At 35.9% G+C, this 15,208-nt stretch overlaps 1 protein-coding gene across 2 annotated transcripts in view; it reads left to right on the plus strand.

Moving 5' to 3' along the window:
- Positions 1–239: 239 nt before the first annotated feature.
- The window catches only part of Mysm1 (Myb like, SWIRM and MPN domains 1), a 39,982-nt gene continuing 25,013 nt past the window's right edge, over positions 240–15,208 (plus strand). The window contains exons 1-8 of one of the 2 annotated variants that reach the window (XM_042676826.1): positions 240–313; positions 4,558–4,633; positions 6,185–6,255; positions 7,824–7,901; positions 7,998–8,021; positions 9,212–9,290; positions 12,111–12,209; positions 14,400–15,160. In XM_042676826.1, coding sequence (XP_042532760.1) covers positions 252–313; positions 4,558–4,633; positions 6,185–6,255; positions 7,824–7,901; positions 7,998–8,021; positions 9,212–9,290; positions 12,111–12,209; positions 14,400–15,160 — 1,250 coding nt within the window. In that variant the 5' untranslated portion in view covers positions 240–251. The remainder of the gene's footprint in view (positions 314–4,557; positions 4,634–6,184; positions 6,256–7,823; positions 7,902–7,997; positions 8,022–9,211; positions 9,291–12,110; positions 12,210–14,399; positions 15,161–15,208) is intronic. The other variant, XM_042676835.1, reaches the window with a different exon arrangement.

The following is a 15,208-nucleotide window of genomic DNA, read 5'->3' on the forward strand; positions in this document are numbered from 1 at the left end:
TATTTGCTCAACAACATACGCTTAAGAAGTCCAGACAGGGCCGCTTTCCTAAGTTTTCCCAGGCCGACCAATTCAAAATAACCAACACTGGCCCCTGGGGGCGGGGGGCGGGATGTCCACTGGAAGTCCCGCCTCCCTGGCTGGGGCCCGAGCAGGCTCAGCTTCTCGTCTCGAGATACATCCGGTCTCGCCTCCAGCCTCTTGATCTCTCGCGAGATCTCTCGGGAGCACGGGCGGGGTCAGGAGCCATCATGGCGGCAGAAGAGGCGGATGTGGATGTCGAAGGGGACGTGGTGGCAGCCGGACACCCCGGGTGAGGCGTAGTGACTGGGTCAGGCCGGGGCGCGGAGGGACGCAGGGGCCGGGAGAGCCGCCAGGGGTGAGCAGGGGTCCTGGGATCGTCGCAGGTGTTCCCGGGGCCGTCGGCGGGGCCTGGGGCCGGGCCCGGAAGTGGCCCGGGCATCGCGGCCGCGGGCATCGCGGCCGCCGGCGTCCCGGAGCCCGGCGCGCGGGCCCGGGGCCCCTGAGGGCGGCTCCTCGCCTTTTGCCGCCTGCAGTGGGAGCTCGAGTCGGTTCCTTTCACGTCCGCTCCATCGCAGAACCCACCGGACAGTAACCAGCACCAGGCGCCTCACCGGCGGGCCCGAAGCGCGGGGCCCCTCCTGCCGCCCCTCGCGAGCTCCAGCCCCCGCGGGCCCGTCATGGCATTCGCTCCTGCCGCGGGAGGCGCGTGGTGACCGACGTGAAGGGGGTCAGACTTCAGAGGGGAACAGTTGGAGGTCTTCCTTCTGTCTTTGCTGGCCCTACTGCTTCCCCGAGTGACAGGCGCACGGTCTGTCCGAGTCCCACAGCGCTCAGGTGTAAACGGAAAAATAGCACGGGAATCTCACAAGGATGTTGGCTAGCTCAAGTGAAATCACGGAAGACAGTCCTGCAGGACTGTAGTTGTACAGGGATTTCAGTTCCATAAGTCAGGTTGTGGGTGATAATTCTGTATCAGTGTCATTCCCTCCACCATCTCCTCATCACCCCACCCCCCACCCCCACCTTTACCGTCAAGTTACTAGTTCAGTTTTTACAAGATGCATGTTGAATATAATTAACTACATTTCCTCACCCTTCCTTCCGGGGCCTGTTATTTTAAATAGAACCTCCTCAGACTCCTTTCTTTTTGAGTAAGGAATTTGTCTCCTTTTGGAAGAGGTCTAGAACTCTCAAGACCTGAGTTCTAAGTGTTGTGTAAAGTTACTTGTAACTGTCAATAACATTAAGTTGAACTTTATGAAGTTCCTAATACTAGATTATTTTTTACCTGTAACTTGGCAATATTACATATCAGACCTAACCATGAAGCATTAAGGAAAAACGATGAATTCTCTCTCTGCCTGGTGGCTCATACCTGTAATCCTAGCTACTCAGGGAACTATGACCTGAGGGTCATTGTTTGATGCCAGCCTTGGCAGAAAAGGCCTTGTGACTCTTTATCTCCAGTTAACTGTCAAAAAGCCATTCTGGACGGTTTGCTCAAGTAAACTGTTAAAGCACTATAAAAAATAAGTGAGGGATAATTAACTTTGCATAGTCATTTGAGTCTTTAGATAAAGTCATCCAAAGTTGTGCAGATCAATAAGGAACCTTTCATAATAATAATTTTTTTTTTTTTCCTTCGGTCCGGTCATGGGCCTGAACTCTGGGCCTGAGCGCTGTCCCTCAGCTCTTCAGCTCAAGACTAGCACTCTACCACTTGAGCCATAGCGCCACTTCCGGCTTTTTTTTTTCTGGTTATGTGGTGCTGAGGAATCGAACTCAGGGCCTCATGCATGCAAGGCAAGCGCTCTACCACTGAGCCACCTTCCCAGCCCCCTAATGTTCATATTTTTAAAATAGCTTTTGAATCTTAAGTATTTTTTTGCATGTTTGATATAATTTTCACAAGTCAGTGAGATAAGTAGTCAGGAATGTATCATTTAGTCTATAAAGAAGTGAATTTGTCTTGGAGACAATGATGATCACCTGATGGCATTGACTATATGCTGCTTCCATAAGTCTATTGTAACTTTTCTGACTGTAGTTTTTCTTTCTTTTTTCATATTGAGCATTAGGTAGTGTTGATGTCATAAAGTGAAATTACAAATAATCGGTTTCTGATAGTCAGAGCCTTGTTTATACAATTTCAAGGAGCAGCATTTTCATTATGTTCTGGCAAATGATGCCTCATAGTGTTGGATCTACAATAAGTGATTGAGTTTGATTTATGCCCTTTGAGGTGTGTTGATACAGCACAACAGAACATTTGTGGACCTCTTGAGAATTGAGAACATACTACTTGTAAGGTCTTGCTAAGTGTAAGGTACCAAAGTTAAAAGATAGCATTTTACCTTCCTTCTACCATTTCATCTCATCTTTTCTTGTTGTTTAAGTCATGAGATTGAAGAGGTTTTGTCATAGAACTACGTACACATAGCCCTGGATCTCTTCAGACTTAATTTCTATCTGAAATTTTATCACTGCTGCAGTATTGCCAATATCCTACCATTCTGACCTACAAAAATGTCAGTTATCTAAGTTCAACCTAATACTTGATATTTCCAAAATCTCTTATCAACCAAATCTTTGTCCTAAGCTTCAGACTCATTTGCCTAACTCTTTGAATCTATCTGCATTTGGGTATCTCACAAGTACCTGAGTCTCAATTTACAAACATTCCCAACCTGCCTTTCTAATGTTCAGTGAGTAGCACCAACATCCAGTCACCCAGAGAACAAACCTGAACTTCAGTCTTTTTCCTAACTTCCATTTCCTGCATTTTATCAGTTATTAAGGGCTTGCTCATTCTAACTATTCTCTTATATGTATTCACTCCTCTTGGTTACACTGATTATTCTTTTTTTAAGCAGCTAATGGCAAAGATTATTCTTTAGATATAGGTTACTAGCACTTTTCTCACCTTAATCACTATTTATTACTCCTTGGCCCCTTTTATTATTTCCTGAAGATAGTCTTTCCTGCATGCAAATCTGATCATGATATTCCCTTCATTCTCCAATTGGTTTTGTCATAAAATTCTTCATTACCTACCTACAGAAGACCTTCGTGGTCCATATCCATCTTCTTTGCTCATTTAACAAATGTTGATGGAGTACCTTCTATAGTCCAAGCCCTGAGCATGTAACAGTTATAAAAAGCCATGTTCAGAAGTAATTTCTTGTTGAAAAAAGCACATATAAACTATGTATGTCAGATGGAGGTAAATGGAAGGAAGATGAATGGCTTGTCTTTATTGCTTATACTTGTCCAGGAAAACACTTAAGACCTGAAATTATGGGACCTCATTGCTAAGTATGGATATACCATAGGATTGCTTTGGAAAAAATGACAATATTATTGGCAACAGACTGTGGGTTATGAAGGAGGCTTATATTTCAGGCTTATAATATTTCTGGCTGGGGCAATGAAAAAAATAGAAGTGTCATTGGCTAAGACAACTTTCATAACAATGGAAGAATACTAGATTTGGAAGGAAAGGTGATTTAGGTTTAAACCTGTTAACTTGTGGTACCTATAAAGATTCAGATTGGTGTCCATATGTATATATCAGAGTGTGGATGTTGCTGATCCTTACTAAGGAATAGTAATGAAAAGATTTCTGCAATGAATGTGATATGGTACGAGTCCCACCTCCTATACTCTTGGAAGACTTAGTTATTTCTGCAATGCTTTCCTTCTGCTAATATGTCTTATAACCTGTATTTAACCTTGTCTAGATTAGATTTGACATGTGTTAAAACTTGTGTGCTATAAACAGTTGAAAGACACTACTGCTTTCAGTTGATGGTAGAGAATACCTGTTAGCCCCTCAGTCTGTTGTAACCATTATAGGTCTAATTAAAGGTAAAGTATATATGTTAATTGATAAGTTTTTGGTCTTTTAGAACTCCAAAATTTTAGTTCTGAGGAAAAAATACTCAGTAATTTGATTCAGAAACTGTAGTTTCATACAGGCAAAAGTAAAATGCTAAATTATGTCATAGATAGGGACCCCTAAAACTTAACTATTAAACCTTTTTTTCATATGAAGTGTACATTGTCATGTATTAGTTCAATAAAATGAGTGAGAGAAATAACTAAGATTGATTTTCCATGAACATAGGAATCCTCCAAATAACCCAAATTATTTAAAAAATTTTATGAGATGATATTAAGACTTCCTTTATTACTTTCTATTTTGATTCTTCTAATTTCATTTTTTCCTTCATTTTGGGGTGGTATTGGAAATAGATGTTATGGCTTAGATACAACTAAAGAATTTAATAACGTTGAATGAATTTATACACACACATACCCCTCCCCGCACACAGATAAATCTGGATTTTTGGTTCATTTAGGTTATTTTTTTCCTCAGAGAGTAAAAGTAAAGTGGGTGTTTCTGTAGTATTAAGTCTGCTGAGGAGAGTGTGGAACTATTTTCTTAACATGAACAGCTGGCTAGTTTCTTTGCTATATAAGTTAAAGCCATTTACTAAGACATTATAATTTTTTACTCCTTAATTATTACAGAAATGATGGAAATGAAGCATCAGTTTTACAAGCTGATCACTATCTTGATTCATGGAGAAATGAGAATGGCCTTATTGTAAGTATTTTGTTAAATATTATTCATTGCCCAAGTTCTTGTTCTCAAAAATTACAGAAGCAGTACTTCACTTTGAAAATATGAGAACTGTCTTTCTTAACTAAAAAACGGTCTGTTAGAGGCTATTTGGAGTCAGGTGGAGTTAGGTACAAATTGTTACCACTTCTCAAGTTTGTGAGTCTTGGTTTCTTCAATTTAAGAAATAGGTAATACCACAGAATGTTTTTGTTATTTCACAATTATTTACTGAATACTTACCATGTGCCAGACACTGGGCCAGGTTTAGAGAATACAATTATAATCAAGATAGACATGGCCCTTCTTTCAAGGAGCTTTTATTCTAAAGAAAAGTCAGATGAAAAACCCTACTACAGTTTATGAAGGAAAAAAAAAATCAAAGTATTGACAGAATACTCAGTGTAGGAGGATAATTAAGATAAAGCTGTGAATGAAGAAAATGTTGAGGAAGTATTTAAGTTTAAAGTCATGGGAAGACTAGGTAGATATGTGAATGGATGAGAAATAAAATCCGAAGCAGAATAAAGAGCAAATGGAACAGCTGTGGTTGAAAGAAATCTAATCTCTGTGTAGAATGTGGTAGAAAAAGACAGTGACAAAGTTGAAAAGTAATGTAAGATCTCTGCCTATGGTTTAGATCATGCCAAAGCATTTTAATTTTTTATAAGTGAACTAAAGCATTGATACATTTCATAAATATTTTTAGTACAGATGTAAGCTCATTTTTATAACATTTATCTTGCTTGCTCAATGAATAAATATTAGAAGGGAGGGAAGCAGAAATAAAATTATAAGTACCCTTTAGGAAACATAGTAATCTTTGTCTTGGTTGGTAGCAGAAAAGATAAAACGGATAGATTTGAATTATATTTTAGAAGTAGAGCTTTATGTTAGATTGGATATCAGAATTGAGGTAAAGGAAAAACACAATTCTATCTTTGTAGATTCACTTAGTGACTATTAATATATTTTGCTAAATTGGAAATGCTGGGGAAGAAGTAGATGGAGACCTGATAATGAGATCTGTTATGTTAACTTTGAGAAGCCAATTATATATTTAAGTGGAAATTTCAAATGATTAGTTGATAAAATAGTGGAGAGCTTGGAAAAGCACTATGAGCTGAAAATATGTAACCTTGAGAGTTGATCCATAGATGGATCAATAGGATCCATCCATCTTGTGGATGATCTATAGAGATTGTTGCTGAGGGACACAAGTATTGAGTTTTGGAACTAGGTTAAGTGTTTAGTAGAATGTCTGATATCATGTTCTTTTGTACATGATACCAGCCATTTTACCCTGTCATGGGTTAGGAGCATGAACCCTGGAATCCAGAATATATGCCTCTAAGTCAGATCTCTTTCATTGGAAATGCTAGCAGGGAGATGGATGTGTATATGAAATGTTAATGCCTATGTCATAATGTTATTGTGAGAATCAAAGGTACAGGCTGTTAATATTTGTTATTATATAATTATGTATTTTACTTAACAAAACAAATTAATAAATTTAATAAAACTTTTTTTTAATAGCCTTGGACTCTGGATACCACTATCAGTGAAGAGAACAAAGCTGTAATTGAGAAAATGTTGTTGGAAGAAGAGTATCCTTTAATGATTATGAAGAAAGTAAAAGTTTCAAGGTTAAAAAAAAAAATCTGTCAGGAAGTGGTGCTGTGGCTCAAGTGGTAAAGCACTGGCTTTGAGCTAAAGAGCGTAGGGATAACATCCAGGCTCAGAGTTCAAGCCCCATGACCGACCAAAAAAAAAAATCAGTGCAAAAGTTATAGAAATAGATCACTGTAATTACTAGATGAGTTTTATTTAGCTGCATACTCCTGTTATCACATTACCTCCTGATACAGAACACACCATTGTATTCTTCAGGTTCTGCTTTACTACTAGTTCATCTTTTCAGCCAACTCTTTATGATATAAGAATACTGAGGAGAAATTAGAGAATATTTAAGTTAGAACCTAAGTCCACAGTTTCATTCTTAGTTATATAAGCTAAAACTCAAATATGTCCATTTGCCCAAGGACACAGAATTAGAATTTGCAAAATTCTCAACTGATTCTCAATTCTTACAATTTATAACTTTTTGGGGGGAAGAAACTTAAGTAAAAGACACAAAACATATATAGCAGAATGAACATTTTTCTTCCAAATTTGTGAATACTTCCCTAAGGTCCAGCCATTTTGCTGCTTCTTGGGATTTCCTTCATCTGTGCTTGCTGTTTGTAATTAACTTCTTGGGACTTGGTTTTCTTACAAGTATGATGAAAGGAATGAACAAAACAATTGAATTTTTGGCGATAGTCTAATAAATACAGATTTATTTTTAACTCTTCTGTTTGCATTTCATAGATTTCTACTCAGTAAGCCATAATTTCTGTTCTTCCTGTTCCTATTTGTTGCTGTAAATTTTAGAATCTGTAACTTTAATTATTGTAGGTTATCCCCTTTTGTGTTTTCTTGTTTGCTAACTTTCCCTAAACATTGCAGTTATAATCTAGATTATTGCTTTTCAACAAGAAGCATAAGTATTATAAATTTTCCTAGTAGTTTCACTTAAAATAAGCAAAATTAATTTTAGTTATATAATGCATATTTAATTTTAATACTCTTGTTTCAATATTTGTCCATATTAGTGGAATGTTTCAGTCTTTGTTTCATACTAAGTATTTGAAACCCAATGTGTATTTTATTTGTATATTACATCTTAGTTCATGCAAGCCAATTTTCAAATGCTCAGAAGTCACACGTGTGGCTGGCTAGTAGCCACTTGTTCCTTTTCAGATATGGAAGCAAATAGAATAAGGGTTATATAAATATTTAGTTACATATAAGCATAAGAGATACATAATCAGTTACTTAGTAGAAGCATAGAAGACTAGGATGGTGTTTTTTTTTTTTTATAATTTTGTCCTCAATACAGTTACTTGTAATGCATAATATAATAAACAGTAAATATTTGCTAAATGATTAGTGTCTCAGACTAATGTAACAGTATTATATAGTAGGCTCCTTTGAAGAACTTTGAGAAGAAATTTCTTGGTAGACTTAAATATTAATTTTTACTGAACTCTGAGTCTGGGAATGCCCATTTTATAAATCACATAAGGGCATTATCACCAATAACAATTTTTAAATTTCTTTAATAATTATATAGATATTATTTATCAAAAAAATCACATCCAGGAAAATTCTGGCTTGATCAAAAGGAAGATGATAAAAAATACATGAACAGGTAAAAAATCAATTTATAATACTATTAAAAATATGAGTTGTATTTTTAGAAACTTTTTCACAGGCTTCCTTATTTTTCTTTTTACATGTCGTGCAGTCTGCAGAAAACAGCAAAAATCATGTATGTATTTGTTTTATATTTTTAAACCTTTTTGCTTGGTTAGAGTTTTTGAGAGAATTTTTTTAAATTTATAATTGGCTAGAGGAAAGGTGCTCTTTATTGAAAAACAAATGTAAAAACAAAGTTTTGTACAGAAGTTGGAATGCATAATTTTATGTTGTTTATTTGCCAAATTCTTTTAATGACCTTTTATAGGGAGTTCATATTACAGAAAAGATGACTAGAGCTATAGGGAAACATTATTAGAAGCGCCTACCTAATATGAATTGGCTTGATTCCTATTGCTCTATCAGCTAATTTTAAATTTTCAACAAAATTAACTTTGATTTGTGGCTCTTAAAAGTTACCCACAGAAGTTGCCAAGTGCTGGTGGCTGATACCTGTATTCCTTGCTACTCAGGAGGCTGAGGAATACAGTGCAAAGCCAGGAAAGTCTGTGAGACTCTTACCTCCAGTTAACCACCAAAAGGCCACAAGTGGAGATGGGGCTCAAGTGGTAGAGTGCCAGTCTTGAGCAAAGGAGCTCAGGTCCTGATTTTAAGTCCTATGACCAGCACACGCACATGCACAAAATTATTTACAGAAATTAACTGTTTTAAAATATCTTTATAACTGGATAAAATTTGACATTATTTACAGTTTGTAGACTTGCAAGTTTATGGTCTATTTAAGGGTAGATTTCTAAGTGCTCAGGAGCAGCCTTTGGCATTTACATTTTGCTGAATAAACAAAGTGAATGGAAAGGTAAATGGTGATTTTTTTTTTTTAATGATTGTTCATTGCTTGAAACACTAACTTACAAAAAAAATAAATGTAATGTCATAGTTCTGACTTCTTTTCTGGCTCAGTATTTATGTAATTTATACAGATGAACCAAAGAGTTATTTGTAGAACCATTTTAAACTTACATGTCTCTGTTACCCCTTGACTTCCTTGGATGGTTTTTAGTGTTATCTTGACTCAAATCATATATTTTGGGGGTTCCTATCATCGTGAGTAGAGATATGTAACAGGGTAAATCTATTCCCCTGGGTAGAGGCTGCAGCATTTTTTTTTTGTTTTATTTTTTTTAATTCACAGACTCAAAAAAATATTGATTTTAGCCCATGGCTATCTATAACCTTTAGTTGCATAAATATGGAATGTTCCATTTCAGAAAATTTTTTTGCAATTCCTCTTTTTCCCCTCAGGGTACACTCTCCTACAAAACCAGCCAGTTACTCAGTAAAGTGGACGATAGAAGAAAAAGAACTGTTTGAACAAGGGCTGGTAAATAGAGCAATTTTTAATTTATAGTAAAATGATTCTAGAAGCAAATATTGGTACAGTTGTAAGATTAAATTTATTTGTAGAGACCAAGCTTGTAATTACTATTACTCTTACCTTTCATTTTTCACAATTATAGTGTAAGTACAAGAAAATTCTTTTTCACCTATTTCCAAGGCACTAAAATTGGATAGTTACATATTTTTGGTAGTGATAAAAATCTGAGAAATTGGCTGTTGCTTTATATGACACCTGAAATAAAAGTACCTGAACTAAAACTATTAAATATTTAGTTGTTTTCTCTGAAAACAGAACAAAACCAAGTAATAACCTGTGTATTTGAAACTGAGTGGTCAGCTGAGTTCTTTTTTCTTCCGATTGTTTGGGATAATGTTGTCCATGTATTTGACTACACATGTTTGAAGACCAGTAACTTTTCTTTACTGTATGTGTCTCACTGAGATCTTTTTAAATATACAGAAGTCATATAAGGGGGGGAAACATGGTGTTCTAATTCTGAAAATACTCCTGACTCTGAAAGAAATCTTTAGCAAAATATTCAGATCTTTTTTTCTTTTTGGTGATACTGAGGTTTTAACTCAGGGCTTTGTACTTTCTAGACAGGTGCTTTGCTGATGATGCTTTAGTTATTTTTGAGATAGGGTCTCACATTTTTGCCTGGGCTAGCCTGCACCTTGACCTTCCCATTTATTTATTTATTTTGATGCACCTGAATGACAAGTGCGTGCTACTACACCCTCTATTGGTTGAAATGGGATCTTGCTAAATTTTTGGCAGGATTGGTCTCAAGTATAGTTCCTCTAGATCTTTTTTCCCTGAATAGGTAGAATAACAGTTATTAGCCATCATGCCTAGTTTCATTTTTTTAAACTATCATTAATATTTTTTAAACTATCAAGACTGCATTGTATACTTTAGCTGTATGTTACTCAGTATTTTGCTAATTTTGAGATTATATTTATGTATTATATAGAGAGCATAATTATAGATTTGGAATGCAAATTAAAATATTAACTTTTTTTTTGTCGAACATGAGGCTTGAATTCTGGGCTTGGGCGCTGTCCCTCAGCTCTTCATCTCAAGGCGAGCACTGCACTTGAGCCACAGTACCACTTCTGGTTTTCTGGTGGTTTATTGGAGATAAGAGTCTCACGGACTTTCCTTGCCCGGGCTTTGAACCGTGATCCTCAGATCTCAGCCTCCTCAGTAGTTAGGATTACAGGCATGAGCCACCGGCGCCCGGCTAAATATTAACATTTTTATGAATGAGAAATAAAATGCATTTTAAGACTATGATATGTATACTCCATGATGTTCTTATGTAAAAACAGAATCTATTTTCAAGTTTTTAATCTGTTTGAAATTTTTTTTCTGTGCTCTTGACACTTTTTGTATCAACACTTTAATACATTGCATGGTAGTTTAACTTTACCAATCTTTTATTTAAGTTTTCTAACAATTTTGCATGAGATCTGTAGTCTTATTTCAATAGATATGTCCTTTATACAAGTGGCTTATGAATTTAGGGTTTTTGATTGTTGTTGATATTGGTGGTAGTTGAAGAGACTTAATTTACATGTTCAAAGTTCAGATGAGGAAGTGGTGCTGTGGCTCAAGTGGTAGAGCACTAGCCTTGAGCTGACGAGCTGAGGGATAGCACCCAGGCCCAGAGTTCAAGTCCATGACTGACAAAAACAACAACAACAACAAATAAAGTTCAGATGACTACCGAAAGTTACCAGATGTTAAGGCTCCCTCAATTTTGAGGTAAACTGTGCCCTCTTCTTCCTGTATCCTTCCAAAGATACGTTATCCATATATAAACAAATGGGAATTTATTTACACAGAGATAAGTAGAAATATATGTACAGGAAGGTATTTTAAAATATTTTCTTACACACAAAATCCTCTGAATTACTGATAATACATCCTTCTACCTTAGCCCATTGATAAAGTTTGCTTAAAGACTGAATCTTTCTGAAGGGAATTTCTTCTTTTTGTTTGGCATAGGGCTATCTTTTTACTCTGTTAAACATTTTGGAAAGTTTTTTTTTTTACTCTGTTCCTCCCATTTTCTTTGTGACTATGCCCCTATCATCCCAAGTGATCATATTTACGCAGTTACTCTTGTCTTCAAAAGTGTTTCATGCTGTCCTCTTACTTACTTCGTTTACCTCATGATAAAGAGAATTAATTCTTCAGTAAGTTAGTCATCTCTAAAATTGCAAAGGTGACTTTTATAGTTCAGAACTAAATGGGACCCCTGCCATGTTCTCTGTTCTTCCTCAACAGTTTCAGGTGTTAGGAGGTACATTGAAAGGAAGATACTGATAACAATTCTGCTCTATTTCTGAGTCAACTCACTGTGATATTAGCGTATATAGGAGTATCTACTGTGGGACATTCTGTGGATAATATTGAGATATGAATAGAATCTGAGTAGAACAATTGTAATTAGTGCACATCATATTCAGTTAATCCTACAAGTTGAAAATGTAATCTACTTCTCTCTTAGGCACTTGTTTCTTTTAAGAAGATATCTTATATCTAGAACTTTATAATGTTTAGTATGAATTCATACAGAAAGGTATTGTGAGTCATTTTGTTCAATTTTTAGAATTCAAAGTTCAATGAAGAAGGTAAGCTTTGATTTTAAAAGCTGAATCTGTTGATGGGGTTTCATTTTTTGCTTTAGAAAATAGATAAGATGAATTTTTCATTTGTTGTTTTTTGAAATGTGGCAGTTGCTTGAAATATAAGTGAGCTAACTGAAAAGAGTATTTTTCCATTTTGATATCACAGGCTAAATTTGGCCGAAGGTGGACCAAAATTGCAAAGCTAATTGGAAGCCGTACTGTTTTACAAGTGAAGAGTTATGCCAGACAGTACTTTAAAAAGAAGGTAAGCAGAATAGAAATAGCCTACTTAATTACAGTAATATTTAAGATAAAATGATGAGTGGAAATATTTATTTAATATAAGCATTTAAAGCCTATTGTTGAAATTTTATCAGCCAAACAAATAAGTGGTCAATGGCATCCTATACAGCAAATAATCTTCCAAAGAGAAACTCTTAGAAGTCTTATCTTACTGTTTCCTCTGAAAATGTTTTCTTTTAAAGTATATATATATTATTGAAACTTCAGAATTTTCTTTTAAGTATATGTATTATTGAAACTTCAGAATAAACTTTTTAGAGCTTAGAGAATATAACTGATAATATGATAATGGAATCTATTTAATGACAAGTTTTTTAATTTTTTTTAAGAATCAAAAACTTTAATTACATTGATTAGAAGGATACAGCTGATTACATTGATTAGAAAGATGTAATTTTCAAGTAATTTGTGTTGATTCAGCTGTGTGATTGGGGGGGTTGGTCATGGCGCTTGAACTCTGGGTTTGGGTGCTGTCCCTGCACTCTTCAGCTCAAGGCGAGTGCTCTACTGCTTGAGCCACAGCGCCACTTCTGGCTTTCTAGTGGTTTATTGGAGGTAAGAGTTTCACACTTTCCTGCCCAGGCTGGCTTTGAACCATGATCCTCAGATCTCAGCCTCCTAAGTAGCTAGGATTACAGGTGTGAGCCACCCACACCTGGCTCAGCTGTGTGATTTTGATTATGGATTTTTTTTTTTTTTTTTTGTGGTTGTAGGGCTTGAATTCAGGGCCTGTGGGGCCTAGGTGCTGACCTCAAGCCCTTTTACTCAAATTAGCACTCTACCACTTTGAGCCACAGTTCCACATCTGGTTTTTGAGTGGTTAACTGGAGATAAAAGTCTCACGAGGACTTTTCTGCCTGTGCTGGCTTTGAACCGTGATCCTCAGAACTTAGCCTCCTGAGTAGCTAGGATTATAGGCATGAGCCACCATTGCCTGGTTGATATATGGAATTTTTTTTAACATGTTTTATTTGAGTTCTAGGAAAAATTATATAAAACTTGGGAATATCTTAAGTGAAACGTGTTTTAATATAAATGTATTGTACCTTGTATATGAGATAGATCTGGGTGTTAGCTAGGAATAAGTGGTAAGTATTGGAATAGATTCATTATATACCTCAATTTTCAACTACCAAAAGTAGTTTCAAGGTAGCTAAATAAGGTTGAGGTATTAAATAAAAAATAAATAAATAAAAGCTTACCTGGTTATTTTTATCACCATGGTCCTCAGTTATATTCAAAGATTAGGGGTAGAGGATATACTTCAGTATTATAACAGACTTAGTATTTCATGAACCCAAAGCAAAATTTCATCTGAAATTTTAAGATTGTAAACAGGAGACTACACATAAATGGGAAGGTTGTTAAAGCCTATTGTAAGTTGTAGGTGCTAATTTTCTTTTTCCTCCTGCTACCGTTGTATTTTCTACAAAGTAAGCCAGTTAACCTCAAATATAGGATCTTAGAACTTGATTTGGTAAAGGATCTATAAATAGTTTCTCACTGAAAGATACCATATCCCTTGCTACCATTTACAAGGCTTATCAGAAACTTTACTATAAAGGTTCTTTCTTTCTTTCTTTCTCTCTCTCTCTCTCTTTCTTTCTTTCTTTCTTTCTTTCTTTCTTTCTGTACAAGACTGGGACTAGAACTTGAACCTGACATTTTTGCTCATTTGCTGATGGCACTCTACAAACCGAACCACACCTCCAGCTTCAAAATTTTCATTTCAAGTTATATTCAAGGGCAGAGATGTAACTCAGTAATATAGCACACTTCTAACATGGATGAGGCCTTCGTTTCAACCCCAACCAACCTATTCACAAACCAAGGGGAAAAGGTCATAACTACTCATTGCCTCTGTAGAAAAATGTTATTTCTATCTATAAGAGGATAAATATTTCTATAATAGGACATATTGAAGATAATTTTGTGGTTTAAAATACAAACTATTATGCTGAAACTGCATTCAGTGAACCTGAAAAAGTATGGTTTATTTCTGAATTTAAAACATACTGAAAATATAATGTCAGGTTAAATATGATTAACATGTAGTCAGTTTAATATTTTTATATCTGTTAATATGTTATGTGTGCTGGATCATTAAATTTCAAAGTCTTAATATTATGGGGATTTTATTCTGATTCTTAAGGTGAAACTGGGTCTGGAGACAGAAATGTCAACTCAGAAGAGCAACATTAATCTACAGGTTAAAAATGAAGATAAAGGGGCAAAGGAATGGACACTGTCATCTCTCAGGGGGCGTGCTGATCCCAACTTGAATGCTATAAAAATTGAAACATTATCTGATGATGAAGAAGTAGATATCACAGATGAGGTGGATGAATTGATTTCCCTACCACCACAACAGAATTCTAGCAGTGTTCTCTCACTAGACATTGCTGATAGTAAGAGGAATGAAACCAGTCATGGAGAATTTGTACACCCAGAGTCTGGTCCCTTTTCTAAATCTTCCAAGGAATATCTTCAGAGTGTAAAGCAAGAAGAAATGGAACTACTTTCAGGCTCAGAAATTGCATTACAGACTGGAAAACAGAGCAACAGTGACAAAAGTTCAGTTGAATTAATTAATCAGAAATATAAACAGATTAAAAGCTTTGATGGGCAAGGTGAAAATGGAATGCTAGATGATGCCAGACAGTGGGTTTCTCTAGAGCCTTGTGAAAGGCAGAAAGATATGAGTGATAATGAAATGCTTTTTCATTCTCCTTGCCAAATGATGGAAGAAAGCCATGAGGAAGAAGAGCTTAAGCCACCAGAACAAGAAGTAGAAATAGATAGAAATGTCATTCAAGAAGAAGAAAAACAAGCAATTCCTGAGTTTTTTGAGGGGCGACAAGCTAAAACACCAGAACGTTACTTGAAAATTAGAAATTACATTTTGGATCAGTGGTAAGTATTACATTTTATTTAGATGCTGTTTTAAAAACCTTACACTGA

The sequence above is a fragment of the Dipodomys spectabilis genome, unplaced genomic scaffold (genome assembly GCF_019054845.1).
Source record: "Dipodomys spectabilis isolate Male_0828 unplaced genomic scaffold, ASM1905484v1 ptg000002l, whole genome shotgun sequence".
NCBI lineage: Eukaryota > Metazoa > Chordata > Mammalia > Rodentia > Heteromyidae > Dipodomys > Dipodomys spectabilis.